The following is a 16420-nucleotide window of genomic DNA, read 5'->3' on the forward strand; positions in this document are numbered from 1 at the left end:
AAATCAATTTGGAGTTTCGTGGGCAAAGGAAAGATTCAAGATGGCAGCTTTTTCGATTGCTTCTCCTTAAAAACACTTCACACAGAATGTGCGATATTGATGGAAACTTAAAAACACTTAACGGTTCTCTCTTCATTGAGTCTTTGACATTTCATTTTTGTTTGCTTCCAACAATTTATCAAATACTAAAAACAAAATCCACTTTTAAAAAGACGAAAACGTAAAAACCGAAGGGTGTAGGGGTCAGCAGTCTTGTGTCGTCGGCCCCAGCCTTCCGGTACACGATTCACAGTTCCGTTGATACTGATTATCGCCACATGATTTGCTTGGTTTTGCTCCTGTTCATTGTCATTTTTTTGTGTAATTCTGTATTTATTATTAATATTTTTCCACTCTGTTCCAGCGCTGAAACATCCATCCTCATGGTTGGTTTGTTAGTGTGTTGTCCTACATGGACTCTCCACTCAGCAAGTCGCCTGGCAACAGCGTGTTGATGGGGTTGGGGCTCCCGATGACACCGCGACTGTCATCGCCACTAGGGGGCCCCCACAGGCTGGAGTACTGGGGCACGCCCCCCCACAGGAGGTCTCCGCCTCCGCCCGTCTTGGTTCCCCCCCCCAGGCCTCCACCGCCGCTGCTCCAGTGATGGCCAATAGCGTGCTGCTGCGAACCTCCGCCTCCTCCCATGCGCGTCTGATTGGTGCCGGGGTTGGGCTGCCAGCTGGTGGTGGGCGGGAGCTGCTGCTGGCCTTGTGCAAAGTAGCGGTTCACCTCCTCCTCCCCAGCAAACTCTGCCAGGATGGTGGTGTTCCCCAGCACACACCTAAGAGGACAGGGCTCAGTTATACATCACATACTTACAAGTGTTACAGTATCAACATGGATTTTCTTACACCTGGTGAAGTACAGTACAAGTATTTCCTTATAGGCTTTGACAATTTGTCAGTGAGATGTATATAGCCTAGAAGTTGAGACAATATTTTGTGTTTTGTTTTAGGTCAGACGGAGATAATCACTACCCTAAACAGCATAGAGTATGGGTGAAAGAGAAAACCCACTCCAAATCTTTTGGTATTTTTTTCATTAGTCCACTGTTGATACAGTCCCACAATGCTTTTTCATGTCAGCAGTCAAGTTTAAGATATTGGACTTTCAAGAAGAAAATGAGTCACCGGCCACATCATCATGGCGATGCATGTTTTTTTCCCTTCAAGTATGGGAGTCTTACATGTGCAGGGACTTCTGGGCCTTGGCAGCCTCCTCCTTGGAGCTGTATCGCACCACAGCGTTTCCCTGGGTCAGGAAGAGGTGGAATGTGATGAGGGGGCCGTGCTGCATGCACAGCGTCCGCAGGGTGGAGCCGTCTATCTGGGGGGTGAGGTTCCTCAGTACCAGCCAGCTACTGGTCCTGTTGGAGCTGTCTGTGCTCCAGGTGGTGCCCTCTGAGAGAAACAGAGGGGAACATCAGTCAATATTCAGGTCCACACAAAATATAAATCAATCCTTTTTGGTCAATAACATGACAACATATTTGTATGTATGTACATAAGTTGTCCAATGTTTGTCTATGCATGTTCTTTTTTATTTTATTTTTTACAACATATTTGCATCGTCTCATGTAAGCACTTACACTACTACCACCTCAGTGTGACTTTAGGTTCTCTTTGAAGCCATGACAACAGTCCTTTAAGTCTTCTCTAGTAAGCCGCAAGACTTCAGTTTAACAAGGGCCTCTAACCACAGCGGGGTGTGTATTACTCCAGCGAGTGACGAGGGGAGAGGAGCTCAAAACAAAAACACGGGGGAGAATCACTCTACAACGACCACACCTAGGAACATTACACGCCTATGTGGTGTCCTACGCTATGCTTTAGGTAAATGTGTCAAAAACATTATGTTAGGGTAGGATGTTGACACAGCACAAAGTAAGGTCAGCTCAAATCCACAGTCCATGGTTTTCAATGAGCAGCAAAATCAAATCAAAATCAATCTCAAAACGACTAACTGATTTTCCTCTACTAGGTGTCTTTCCAGTCTTGTTACAGAGGAACTCCCCCGGTCTATATTTCATGCTGGGGAGTTGTACTGTGGCATCTCACCTGAAGTGTACGAGCTGCTCCAGCCTTGGGCCAGGCCCAGGGAGTTTCCTCCCCAGGTGGAGGAGGGCTTGGCGGGGTTGGTGAGGCCAGGAGGTGGCCTTGAAGGGGCTGTGTTGTTACGGGGCCCCTGGGGGACCTTCCACAGCTCGTGGGATAGAGAGGCCTGGGAGGGATGGGAGATGGGCCCGGGTGACCAGGTGGACTTCATGTCAGATAGTTTACCTGAGAGAGAGAGAGAGAGAGAGAGAGAGAGAGAGAGAGAGAGAGAGAGAGAGAAAAGAGGGGAACCTATGATATACTGTTGTAGAGATGGAGACCCTCTATGGAAGCCTATGTTCTATGACAGATTCTTCGAAATCTAACTTTGGGCAGATGCTAAGTTTTAAAAGAAGCCCCCTATTAACAGTTGTTCATCAACAAGAAACCTCAATCTTGACTTCATGGGTTTATATGAGTCATAATGGAGAACGCATTGAGGACTACAGGAAACATGAATGTAAAAACAGAATCACTCAGACATTTAAAGGGGGACATTTTTCAAGTATTCAAAGCAATTCTCAGTGGGTTGCTTAACGGCAACAAAAATGTCACGTCAACACATACTTATGAATAGGGGTCTAGGGCCACAACATTCAAAGCATTTCTTGATTCAAACACTCAAACTTTTCATTCCATGAGGAATACAACGCAATCACATCGTGGAGCACTTGATACACCGGCACTGGGTAGTTGGTAGTAGGATTAAATTAGGCAAAGGAAGGACCTATCTACCGTAACACTCAACAAACACAGACCACACACAAACAATAGGATAAAGGTGTGTTGCTATGGTGGTAATTAGGGGAAGGGGGGGGTCAAGCTTGGGGACCATGGGTCAGCATGTCCACATAGGGGGCTGTGATCTGTACCTGCACTCTCCTCATCCGGGGAGGACAGACTGAAAGAGCTAGTGTAGCAGCCACTGACTGGCCAGTCCGTGGAGGGGGGCAGAGCACCGTTCTGAGGCGGTGAAGGAGGGGAGGAGCCTAGCCGTGGTGGCCCATTGTTATGGACAGAGGGGGTGGTGGGGAAAGAAACATGTACAACTTGATTTAAAGAAAGTGTATAAATACAACAGGGCCTGTGCTACTGGATGACACAGTCACAACAAGTAAGGTAGTACTGTAACCCCTTCAGTGCCATGGAAAGGAATAGGATAAGCTTAAAGTTGTCAATATAGTAACACAAGTCAACACCTGTTTGAGAATCAAAAGCAGAGACCTGCCCTGTTAATGAGCGTATACAGTCTATTTGACAATCTGTGTATCTTAAAGCCAACTACAGACCCCGTCTCCCTGATTGACCCTCTCCTCACCTCCGCTGCGGTCCCGGAGCAGGTAGCGGTTGACGTCCTGGATGTTGGTGTTGATGGTGGGGCCGCTGGGAACACTTCCTGGGGTCATGTTGGGGTCGTTCTCAGGGTCAATGTTCTGCAGGCCCTTCCAGGGCACGCCTGGACAGAACTCTGAGGAGACAACATGGAGGACAAATGGTTATTTATTCTTTAAACTCAACTGATGTTGTGGGGAACAATTTAAATCAGTTTTTTTCCATTTCTAAATCTTTCTTTTCTCTCTAAAATCAAAACAGTTTAGAAGTTAGGAGTTTTAAATCTCTTTTCTTTGTCCTCTATCAGTAAAGTGTGTCAGGATCACGTGTGAAATAACGTTTGATCTGATTGAAATGTCGGTCTTCTCTACCAACCTGGGGGCCAGTTGATATTCGTTCCATTGGTGATCTGGTCCTTGGGGCTCTTTCCTGGTACCTGGCCCCAGCTGTCAGGGGGAACCAGGGGGGAGGTGGGAGACTCAGACCCACCCATCATACTGTATGGGCTGTAGGAGTCATCCATGTGGGGGGGCTTTCCAGGGGGGCCCAGGTTAGAAGCAGCAGAAATGGCACCTAGGACAAGTCAAAGGAATTCATTATTTCATTTAAAATGCATACAGTAAAAGTCAAAAGTTTGGACACATCAACAGGTGTGCCTTATTAATTTTCGCTCTTAACGCATTTCAGCCAATCAGTTGTGTTGTGACAAAGTAGGGGTGGTATACAGAAGGAAGACCCAGAGTTACCTCTGCTGCAAAGGATAAGTTCATTAGTTACCAGCCTCAGAAATTACAGCCCACTAAGGCACTACGTCGCTGTGCCACTAGAGATCCTGGTTCGAGTCCAGGCTCTGTTGCAGACGGCCACGACCGGGAGACCCATGGGGGGGTACACAATTGGCCCAGCGTCATCTGGGTTAGGGGAAGGTTTGGCTGGCCGGGAAGTCCTTGTCCCATAACAACTCCTGTGGCGGGCCAGCGCATGCACGCTGACACGGTCGCCAGGTGTACGGTGTTTCCTCCGACACATTGGTGTGGCTGGCCTCCGGGTTAAGCGGGCATTGTGTCAAGAAGCAGTGCGGCATGGCTGGGTCGTGTTTCGGAGGACACACAGCTCTCGACCTTCGCCTCTCCCGAGTCCGTACGGGAGTTGCAGCGATAGGACAAGACTAACTACCAATTGGATACCACGAAATTGGGGAGAAAAACAAAAAAAATGTACATTAAAATTGCAGCCCAAATAAATGCGTCAAGGTTCAACTAACAGACACATCAACTGTTCAGAGGAGACTGCGTAAATCAGGCCTTCCTGGTCGAATTACTGCAAAGAAACCACTACTAAAAGGAAATAAATAAGACTTGCTTGGGCGAAGAAACACGAGCAATGGACATTAGACCGGTGGAAATGTGTCCTTTGGTCTGTTGAGTCCAAATCTGAGATGTTTGGTTCCAACCACTGTCTTTGTGAGTCGCAGAGTAGCTGAACGGATGATTTCCGCATGTGTGGTTCTCACCGTGAGGCATGGAGGTGGTGGTGTGATGGTGCTTTGCTGGCGACACTGATTTATTTAGAATTCAAGCACACTTAACCAGCATGGCTACCACAGCATTCTGCAGCGATACACCATCCCACCTGGTTTGCCCTTAGTGGGGCCTTTAGTGGGGCTATCACTTGTTTTTCAACAGGACAAATCAAACTTTGTCACATGCACCAAATACAACAATTTTGTCAAGAAAGAGTTAAGATTTTATTTCCAAAATAAACTATAATATATATATATATATATATTTTTAAAGTAACAAAATGGCTATATACAGGGTGTACTGGTACCGAGTCAATGTGCAGGGGTACAGGTTAGTCGAGGTAATTTGTACATGTAGGTAGGGGTGAAGTGACTAATAATAATAATAAACAGAAGCAGCAGTGTACTAAACAAATGGGGGGGGGGGGGTGTCAATGTAAATAGTCCAAAGGCCATTGGATACCAATTGTTCAGCAGTCTTATGGCTTGGGGGTAGAAGCTGTTAAGGAGCCTTTTGGACCTAGACTTGGCGCTCCAGTAACGATTGCCGTGCAGTTGCAGAGAAAACAGTCTATGACTAGGGTGGCTGGAGTCTGACAATTTTGAGGGGTTTCCTCTGACATTGTCTAGTATATAGGTCCTGGATTAGAGCTCGACCGATTAATCCTAATGGGCGATTAATTAGGGCCGATTTCAAGTTTATAACAATCGGTAACCAGCATTTTTGGACACCGATCATGGCCGATTACATTGCACTCCACGAGGAGACTGAGTGGCAGGCTGACTACCTGTTATGCGAGTGCAGCAAGGAGCCAAGGTAAGGTGCTAGCAAGCATTAAACGTATCTTATAAAAAAACAATCACTCTTAACATAATCACTAGTTAACTACACATGGTTGATGATATTACTAGTTTATCTAGCTTGTCCTGCGTTGCATATAAATCGATGCTGTGCCTGTTAATTTATCATTGAATCACAGCCTACTTCGCCAAACGGGTGATTTAACAAGCACATTCGCGAAAAAAGCACTGTCGTTGCACCAATGTGTACCTAACCATAAACATCAACGCCTTTCTTAAAATCAATACACAAGTATATATTTTTAAACCTGCATATTTAGTTAATATTACCTGCTAACATGAATTTATTTTAACTATGGAAATTGTCACTTCTCTTGCGTTCTGTGCAACAGAGTCAGGGTATATGCAGTAGTTTGGGCCGCCTGGCTCGTTGCAAACTGTGAAGACCATTTCTTCCTAACAAAGACAGACAACTTCGCCAAACGGGATGATTTAACAAAAGCGCATTTGTGAAAAGGCACAATCGTTGCATGAATGTACCTAACCATAAACATCAATGCTTTTCTTAAAATCAATACACAGAAGTATATATTTTTTAAACCAGCATATTTAGTTAAAAGAAACTCATGTTAGCAGGCAATATTAAACTAGGAAAATTGTGTCACTTCTCTTGCGTTCATTGCACGCAGAGTCAGGGTATATGCAACAGTTTGGGCCGCCTGGCTCATTGCGAACTAATTTGCCAGAATTTTACGTAATTATGACATAACATTGAAGCTTGTGCAATGTAACAGCAATATTAAGACTTATGGATGCCACCCGTTAGATAAAATACGGAACGGTTCCGTATTTCACTGAAAGAACAAACGTTGTTTTCGAAATTATAGTTTCCGGATTTGACCATATTAATGACCTAAGGCTTGTATTTCTGTGTGTTATTATATTATAATTAAGTCTATGATTTGATAGAGCAGTCTGAGCGGTGGTAGGCAGCAGCAGGCTCGTAAGCATTCATTCAAACAGCACTTTACTGCGTTTGCCAGCAGCTCTTCGCAATACTTCAAGCATTGTCCGTCAGGAAGTCCAGGATCCAGTTGCAGAGGGAGGTGTTTAGTCCCAGGGTCCTTCGCTTAGTGATGAGCTTTGTGGGCACCATGGTGTTGAACGCTGAGCTGTAGTCAATGAACACTCTCACATAGATGTTATTTTTCTCCAGATGAGAAAGAACAGTGTGGAGTGCGATTGAGATTGCATCATCTGTGGATCTGTTGGGGCGGTATGTAAATTGGAGTGGGTCTAGGGTATCCGGAAGGATGCTGTCGATGTGAGCCGTGACCAGCCTTTCAAACCACTTCATGGCTACCGACGTGAGTGCTACGGGGCGGTAATCATTTAGGCAGGTTACCTTCACTTCCATGGGCACAGGCACTATGGTGGTCTGCTTGAAACATGTAGGTATTACAGATTGTCAAGGGAGAGGTTGAAAATGGCAGTGAACTTGCCAGTTGGTCCGCGCATGTTTTGAGTACGCGTCCTGGTAATCTGTCTGGCTCGCGTTTTTTGTGAAAATGACCTGTTTAAAGGTCTTGCTCACATCGGCTACCGAGAGTGTTATCACACAGTCGTTCAGAACAGCTGGTGCTCTCATGCATACTTCAGAGTTACTTCCCTCGAAGCGAGCATAAGGCGGCATTTAGCTCGTCTGTTGCCTGTAATCCATTGCTTCTGGTTGGGATATGTACGTACGGTCACTGTGGGGATGACGTCGTCAATGCACTTATTGATGAAGCCGATGACTGAGGTGGTATACTCCAATGCCATTGGATGAATCCCGGAACATATTCCAGTCTGTGCTAGCAAAACAGTCCTATAGCGTAGCATCAGCGTCATCTGACTACTTCCGTATTGAGTGAGTCACTGGTACTTCCTGCTTTAATTTTTGTTTGTAAACCGAAGGATAGAATTATGGTCAGATTTGCCAAATGGAGGGCGGGGGAGAGCTTTGTATCCATCTCTGTGTGTGGAGTAAAGGTGGTCGAGTTTTCCCCCCCTCTGGATGCAAATGTGACATGCTGGTAGAAATGAGGTAAAACGGATTTAAGTTTGCCTGCATTAATGTCCCCGGCCAAAAGGAGCGCCGTTTCTGGATGAGCATTTTCTTGTTTGCTTATGGCCTTATACAGTTGGTTGAGAGCGGTCTTAGTGCCAGCTTTGTTTTGTGGTGTTAGATGGCTAGGAATAATATAGATGAGAACTCTTGGTAGATAGCGTTGGAGTCTGGAGTAAACTTTGAACATTGTTATACTCAGAGTATAGGAACATTATTTACACAAGAGACATGAGGTATGCCATAATAAAGCGTAGGAGGGGCTGAGTACAGGGAAAACAATCACGTGACAGTACTGATAAGGGGAGAAACCGTTGAAGGCTCATATCACTTAGTTCCCTGCTTGGCAGGAAGGATGCAATGTTTAGGGATAAGGAAGAGACTCCACCCAAAGTGGGGTATGAACACCATCACGGGGGAAGCCATGTCTGTTGTCTGAATACAGCTGTGTCGACCCTTTGGGAAGAATTAAACTTGGTTAAGCTTCTCTATTGTCCGTGAGTTATATACTCTGAAAAGTAAGAACCTAACAGTGTTGTCTACAGCTTATCATTTATTTTATTTATTTATTTATTTTACCGTTATTTTACCAGGTAAGTTGACTGAGAACACGTTCTCATTTGCAGCAACGACCTGGGGAATAGTTATAGGGGAGAGGAGGGGGATGAATGAGCCAATTGTAAACTGGGGATTATTAGGTGACCGTGATGGTTGAGGGCCAGATTGGGAATTTAGCCAGGACACCGGGGTTAACACCCCTACTCTTACGATAAGTGCCATGGGATCTTTAATGACCTCAGAGAGTCAGGACACCCGTTTAACGTCCCATCCGAAAGACGGCACCCTACACAGAGCAGTGTCCCCAATCACTGCCCTGGGGCATTGGGATCTTTGTTTAGACCAGAGGAAAGAGTGCCTCCTACTGGCCCTCCAACACCACTTCCAGCAGCACCTGGTCTCCCATCCAGGGACTGACCAGGACCAACCCTGCTTAGCTTCAGAAGCAAGCCAGCAGTGGTATGCAGGGTGTCCTGGTAAAGTACTCTACCTCAGGCGAGCAATACCCTGAGACTTCTTTAATATTAGACATTGCGCAACAGCTGTTATTGACAAAGGCACACCCACCCACCCCTCGTCTTACCAGAGGTAGCTTCTTGACCTGCCGGTGCATGCAAAATCCCGCCAGCTCTATATTATCCATATCGTCGTTCAGCCACGACTCAATGAAACATATTACAGTTTTTACTGTTCCGTTGGTAGGATAATCCTAGGTCATCGATTTTATTTTCCAATGATTGCACGTTGGCCAATAGAACGGATGGCAGTGGAGGTTTGCTCACTCGCTTATGAATTCTCAGAAGGCTGCCGGACCTCCGCCCCCCTTTTCTCAGGCTTTTCTTCATGCAAATGACAGGGATTTGGGCCTGCTGCCGAGAAAGCAGTATATCCTTTGTGTCGGACATGTTAAAGAAAAAAGCTTCTTCCAGTTCGATGTGAGTAATCGCAGTTCTGATGTCCAGAAGTTATTTTCCGGTCATAAGAGATGGTAGCAGCAACATTATGTACAAAATAGGTAAAAAAATAAATACGTTAAATGCAACAACAAAAAAATTCAAAATAGCAGTTGGTTAGGAGCACGTAAAACGTCAGCCATCCCCCCGGCGCCATTCTACTTACTACACTGACAACACACTTCCAGGCTGTGTAAGGGCTATTTGACCAAGGAGGAGAGTGATGTAGTGCTGCATCAGATGACCTGGCCTCCACAATCACCTGACCTCAACTCAATTGAGATGGTTTGGGATGAGTTGGACCGCAGAGTGAAGGAAAAGCAGCCAACAAATGCTCAGCATATGTGGGAACTCCTTCAAGACTGTTGGAAAAGCATTCCAGGTGAAGCTGGTTGAGAGAATGCCAAACGTATGGAAAGTTTTCATCAAGGCAAAGGGTGGGTACTCTCAATCTCAAATATATTGATTTGTAACACTTTGTTACTACATGATTCCATTAGTGTTATTTCATAGTTTTGATGTCTTTCACTATTATTCTACAAAGGAGAAAATAGTAAAAATAAAGAAAAGCCCTTGAATGAGTAGGTGTGTCCAAACTTTTGACTGGTACTGTATATAGATGCCTCAATCATAGAGGCTTAAAAACATGACAAAGTAAGAGTGGTTGTCAGTGTTGCGCTTAGTGGAGTATGGAGGGCAAAAGGAACACTGGGTCGCAAGGATACATCCAGACGAATATCAACGTGAGACATCACTTAAGAAATAGATATGGATTTAAATAGTCATTTTAAATGTCAGACACTAAAGAGATAAACAATTGATTTCATACTGAATACTTCCAGTTGAGATTTCCCACACCGTTTCATCATTGAGATATGTGCAAACATACAAAAGCCTTAGAGTAATGACAACGCCTGTTTACTGGTACAAGTTGATCACTATAAGAAGGGCAGCACAGCAGCTTGTTGCTCGCGCCACAGTGGGAGAGGTTAGGGGAGGTGGTGTTTGTGGCTCACACGTTATATTTCCAGTGTTAACGTGTCTGTTGTGAATGCAAAACCGTGTGAAAGAAACCCAGAGAATGTCTGTTGGCTGGTGAGAGAGTTGGTGTGAAATACGTTAATGTTATTTAGAGCGAGTCAAATAAGTCACTATATCGTAGAAGAAAATCGACTAAGTGAGCAGAAAACCCAATATTCCTATCGAGATGACTAATAGATTGATTTCTTGTTTGACAGCGTGTATATGTTTATTTATTGCACCCCCCAGGGGAAAAACTAAATTGAATGAGACTTCAAAGTTCCTAGTGTTCTTCCTACCGTGCTTATTGAGGTTGGCCTCCATGTGGGAGGAGTTTCCAGAGAGGCTGTCCATGGAGTTGGGGTGGGTCCACTGGGACAGACGGGACTGGGGCTGGGGAGGCTCCTTCATGGACAGGCCCCCCACCTCCATGCAGTTTACATTCATGTTTGGATTGAGTCCAGCTAAGAGAGAGAAAAAAATCTAACATTGAATACACAGCTCAACACAAACCAGATAAATAAAGGGACTTATACTGACGTATATAAGGCTTACTAGTTACACAAACAGCTTGTTTGTGAGAGATGTAGAGAGAGCGTAGGGGCTGAAGGAGTGCACGTGTGAGTGACAGTGTGAGTGCTGGACTCACAGAGGGGGTAGGGGCTGTAGGAGTTGGGAGAAGACTGCGGCTCTTTGGTGTGCAGGTCGGAGAGACCCGGTGCCTGGGGGTGGCCTGGGAACGAGTCCAGGGCTGATTTGCCTTGGCCGGGGTGCAGGCCGGAGTGGGAGCCGGGGGGCTGCTGCTTCATCAGCAGGGCCTGGTACAGCTGACGCTGGTGCTGTTGGATCTGCTGCTGCATGTTACTGATTGTACGTGCAACCTGGAGGGGGGGAGAGAGAGATTGAGAAAGAAACAGAACAGGAGAAAGAGGGGTACAAAGGAGAAAAAGAGTGAGGGCATAAGGTTACAATGACCAACAGACCGTGGCATGACTCCTACAATCAGCACCTCATCAACAGTCACTTATCTGGTGGGAAAAGACAGCCTTTAGTGCAGCGGTTCCCAAAACTGGGGTCTATGAAAATGGGGTCAGGTTTGTCTTTCAAAATCATTGTAAATGTGTTTAACATTAAACATCTAAAATCAAGAGGATTCTAAAAGTATAAATTCAACCAGAGCCCTTAGGTAGCGGGAAAAGGCCGCACTTCTCCATTGCACTTGAATCATTCTCACTGTGAATGACTATGAAACTACACACTATTGCAGAGACTGATATTACCAACCGCAATTGATATGGTGAAAACAATGTGTGGGGAAGCAGAGGCACAGAAAATCACATCAATTCCTTTGTCAGATAACACTGAATTGACAGCTATAGTTAGCAATCAAGAGGAAACTGACTGAAAGACTCAAACTCCCCACCTTATTCTCTCCAAATGGACGTTAGCTGTGTGGGCCGAGATGCATTGACTTGTCAGGGGATGCTATTCACGAGGACATATTGTTCTGTCTCACGATTCCCAAGCATGAAACAGCACAGGTGATGTTCAGCGTGGCTATATTGACGAAAAACTGAGTCCACTCTAGTTACGAATGAGTTTCAATCTACCATAAGGATGCATTGTATGATACACCCACTGAGTTATAATAAGTACACCGAAAGCAACTGGCAGCAAGAGCGCTGAACTCGGATATGCAGCAGGTAACTTCGATTGTAAACTACATCGCGCACGCCTGTTCCCAAAACTATGCGGAGATATGGGATCAGAGCATGATAACGTTCCATTTCAAACCGAGGCTTGGTGGTTATCGAGGGGGAGTGTGGGAAAGATTTTTTTTTTTTAATTGAGAGGAATTGTCATTTGCAATGGATGTAAAAAACAGACTTTGCTGAAAATAAAACATGTCTCCTTGCCTATGTAACAGACATATTTGGGAAACTGAAAGCAATCATGCAGGGCAAATACAAAAAAAGGATACAGATGAGTGACCAAATCAGCGAAATCCGTTTGTGATCCTGGATCAGTTGACGGGTCAGTAAGTGAAATGGAACAGCTGATCAAGCTGCGATGTCAAATCAAAGTTTATTTGTCACGTGCGCTGAATACAATGCTTACTTACAGGCTCTAACCAAAAGCGCAAAATAGGTGAACAATAGGTAGGTAAAGAAATAAAACAACAGTAAAAAGACAAGCTATATACAGTAGCGAGGCTATAAAAGTAGCGAGGCTACATACAGACACCGGTTAGTGAGGCTGATTGAAGGAGTATGTACATGTAGATATGGTTAAAGTGACTATGCATATATGATGAACAGAGAGTAGCAGTAGTGTAAAAGAGGGGTTGGCGGGTGGTGGGTGGGACAATGCAGATAGCCCAGTTAGCCACTGTGCGGGAGCACTGGTTGGTCGGCCCAATTGAGGTAGTATGTACATGAATGTATAGTTAAAGTGACTATGCATATATGATAAACAGAGAGTAGCAGCAGCGTAAAAAGAGGGGTTAGGGAAGGCACACATCCGGGTAGCCATTTGATTACCTATTCAGAAGTCTTATGGCTTGGGGGTAAAAACTGTTGAGAAGCCTTTTTGTCCTAAACTTGGCACTCCAGTACCGCTTGCCATGCGGTAGTAGAGAGAACAGTCTATGACTGGGGTGGCTGGGGTCTTTGACAATTCTTAGGGCCTTCCTCTGACACCGCCTGGGGTAGAGGTCTTGGATGGCAGGCAGCTTAGCCCCACTGATGTACTGGGCCGTACTCACTACCCTCTGTAGTGCCTTGCGGTCAGAGGCCGAGCAATTGCCGTACAAAGCAGTGATGCAACCGGTCAGGATGCTCTCGATGTTGCAGCTGAAGAACCTTTTGATGATCTCAGGACCCATGCCAAATCTTTTTAGTTTCCTGAGGGGGAATAGGCTTTGTCGTGCCCTCTTCACGACTGTCTTGGTGTGTTTGAACTAGAGGTCGACCGATTATGATTTTTCAACGCTGATACCGATACCGATTATTGGAGGACCAAATAAAGCCGATAGCGATTAATCAGCCGATATTTTTTATTTGTTTGTAATACTGACAATTACAACAATACTGAATGAACACTTATTTTAACTTAATATAATATATCAATAAAATCTATTTAGCCTCAAATAAATAATGAAACATGTTCAATTTGGTTTAAATAATGCAAAAACAAAGTGTTGAAGAAAGTAAAAGTGCAATATGTGCCATGTAAAAAAGCTAACGTTTAAGTTCCTTGCTCAGAACATGAGAACATATGAAAGCTGGTGGTTCCTTTTAACATGAGTCTTCAATATTCCCAGGTAAGAAGTTTTAGGTTGTAGTTATTATAGGAATTATAGGACTATTTCTCTCTATACGATTTGTATTTCATATACCTTTGACTATTGGATGTTCTTATAGGCACTTTAGTATTGCCAGTGTAACAGTATAGCTTCCATCCCTCTCCTCGCCGCTACCTGGGCTCAAACCAGGAACACATCGACAACAGCCACCCTACCCTCGAAGCAGCGTTACCCATGCAGAGCAAGGGGAACAACTACTCCAAGTCTCAGAGCGAGTGACGTTTGAAACGCTATTAGCGCACACCCCGCTAACTCGCTAGCCATTTCACATCGGTTACACCAGCCTAATCTCGGGAGTTGATAGGCTTGAAGTCATAAACAGCGCAATGCTTGAAGCATTGCGAAGAGCTGCTGGCAAAACGCACGAAAGTGCTGTTTGAATGAATGCTTACGAGCCTGCTGGTGCCTACCATCGCTCAGTCAGACTGCTCTATCAAATCATAGACTTAATTATAACATAATAACAGACAGAAATACGAGCCTTAGGTCATTAATATGGTCGAATCCGGAAACTATCATCTCGAAAACAAAACGTTTATTCTTTCAGTGAAATACGGAACCGTTCCGTATTTTATCTAACAGGTGGCATCCATAAGTCTAAATATTCCTGTTACATTGCACAACCTTCAATGTTATGTCATAATTACGTAAAATTCTGGCAAATTAGTTCGCAATGAGCCAGGCGGCCCAAACTGTTGCATATACTGACTCTGCGTGCAATGAACGCAAGAGAAGTGACACAATTTCACCTGGTTAATATTGCCTGCTAACCTGGATTTCTTTTAGCTAAATATGCAGGTTTAAAAATATATACTTCTGTCTGTTGATTTTAAGAAAGGCATTGATGTTTATGGTTAGGTATACGTTGGAGCAACGACAGTCCTTTTTCGCGAATGCGCACTGCATCGATTATATGCAACGCAGGACACACTAGATAAACTAGTAATATCATCAACCATGTGTAGTTATAACTAGTGATTATGATTGATTGATTGATTTTTATAAGATAAGTTTAATGCTAGCTAGCAACTTACCTTGGCTTCTTACTGCATTCACATAACAGGCTGGCTCCTCGTGAGGCAGGTGGTTAGAGCGTTGGACTAGTTAACCGTAAAGTTGCAAGATTGAGTCCCTGAGCTGACAAGGTAAAAATCTGTCGTTCTGCCCCTGAACAAGGCAGTTAACCCACCGTTCCTAGGCCGTAATTGAAAATAAGAATGTGTTCTTAACTGACTTGCCTAGTTAAATAAAGGTGAAAAAAATAAATAATCTGCGTCCACAATTACCGATTTCCGATTGTTATGAAAACTTGAAATCGGCCCTAATTAAAATCGGCCATTCCGATTAATCGGTCGACCTCTAGTTTGGACCATTCTAGTTTGTTGTTGATGTGGACACCAAGGAACCTGAAGCTCTCAACCTGCTCCACTACAGCCCCATCGATGAGAATGGGGGCGTGCTCGGTCCTCCTTTTCCTGTAGTCCACAATAATCTCCTTAGTCTTGGTTACGTTGAGGGACAGGTTGTTATTCTGGCACCACCCGGACAGGTCTCTGACTTCCTCCCTATAGGCTGTCTCGTCGTTGATCAGGCCTACCACTGTTGTGTCGTCTGCAAACTTAATGATGGTGTTGGAGTCGTGCCTGGCCATGCAGTCGATGTGACCATATGTGCAGACAACACATTCACGGGTCACTATTGAGGAGTTTCGGTTCCTGACTCAAAAGGAATACTGTGCCGTCTCCCTCCAAGAATTAAAAAACTCATAGTACGCCGATTCAGTGCGTTTGTCTGCATTAAAAACAAATATCAATCCAGGTTGGATGTGACAGGAGAGATGAGGTGCGCACTATGGACCACACCCCTTGACTTTGAGAAGCTCAGACGCGGCATGTATCAAGCACACCCATGTCATTAGTGGTGGTGACATAATTGATCTTATGTCAGACTAATTTGTAATTGACTCTCATAGCCCCACATTAAAAGTATGTGATGGTGAGTTGAGAATACAAATCAGAAATACTGTCAGAATGTTTTGCAATTGACTGCCATAGCCCCAATTTAAAAAAGTAAACATGGTCTGTTAATCACATGGTTGGGGTCGCGAGAACTTTCAGATATCAAAATGGGGTCACGTGCCAAAAGCGTTTGGGAATCCCTGCTTTAGTGTCTTACCACAGATTATTTTACAGAAGTTCCCAATTTGCAAGAAAAAAAAGATCCAACCACACAAGCAACCAACTTCTGTAACCACTTCTCCATACATTCTATAGAAATAGCAAGTTTGAGCAACTGGAGGTGCTTTTGACAAACACATTTCCCCTGACTCACACGCAACTTTAAGTAAGCATATCCGGTCTATTTCAACACTCATCGTAAACAATACAATTTATAGCACATATCTACAGGTATTATAGATTCTTTGTCAATGATCAAAAAATGTGACCGCTGATTATTTTCGCAGATGTTGTAGCTCAGACCCTATTTTGATATTATCTTTGGTGTTTGAGTTGTGCCTGCCATTGGTTGAGACACCATGTTCTTCAACACAGGGTGGATGTTCTGAAATGGGAATACATTTTAAATGTCAACTTTCAAAATGGTAGCAGGTCCACACACCAGAATGTT

The 16420-nt window shown here is 44.5% G+C and overlaps 1 protein-coding gene across 1 annotated transcript in view; it reads right to left on the reverse strand.

Annotated features, from left to right (window-relative positions):
* Positions 1-16420, reverse strand: part of LOC112069833 (trinucleotide repeat-containing gene 6C protein) — a 45799-nt gene continuing 29379 nt past the window's right edge. Inside the window, exons 14-20 of the mRNA XM_070438720.1 lie at positions 11078-11309; positions 10728-10892; positions 3843-4040; positions 3454-3603; positions 2100-2321; positions 1229-1442; positions 1-823 (exon numbers count right to left, since the gene is read on the reverse strand). Of these exons, the coding sequence (XP_070294821.1) occupies positions 448-823; positions 1229-1442; positions 2100-2321; positions 3454-3603; positions 3843-4040; positions 10728-10892; positions 11078-11309 (1557 nt within the window). The 3' untranslated portion in view covers positions 1-447. The remainder of the gene's footprint in view (positions 824-1228; positions 1443-2099; positions 2322-3453; positions 3604-3842; positions 4041-10727; positions 10893-11077; positions 11310-16420) is intronic.

The sequence above is a fragment of the Salvelinus sp. IW2-2015 genome, unplaced genomic scaffold (assembly GCF_002910315.2).
Source record: "Salvelinus sp. IW2-2015 unplaced genomic scaffold, ASM291031v2 Un_scaffold1129, whole genome shotgun sequence".
Taxonomy (NCBI): domain Eukaryota; kingdom Metazoa; phylum Chordata; class Actinopteri; order Salmoniformes; family Salmonidae; genus Salvelinus; species Salvelinus sp. IW2-2015.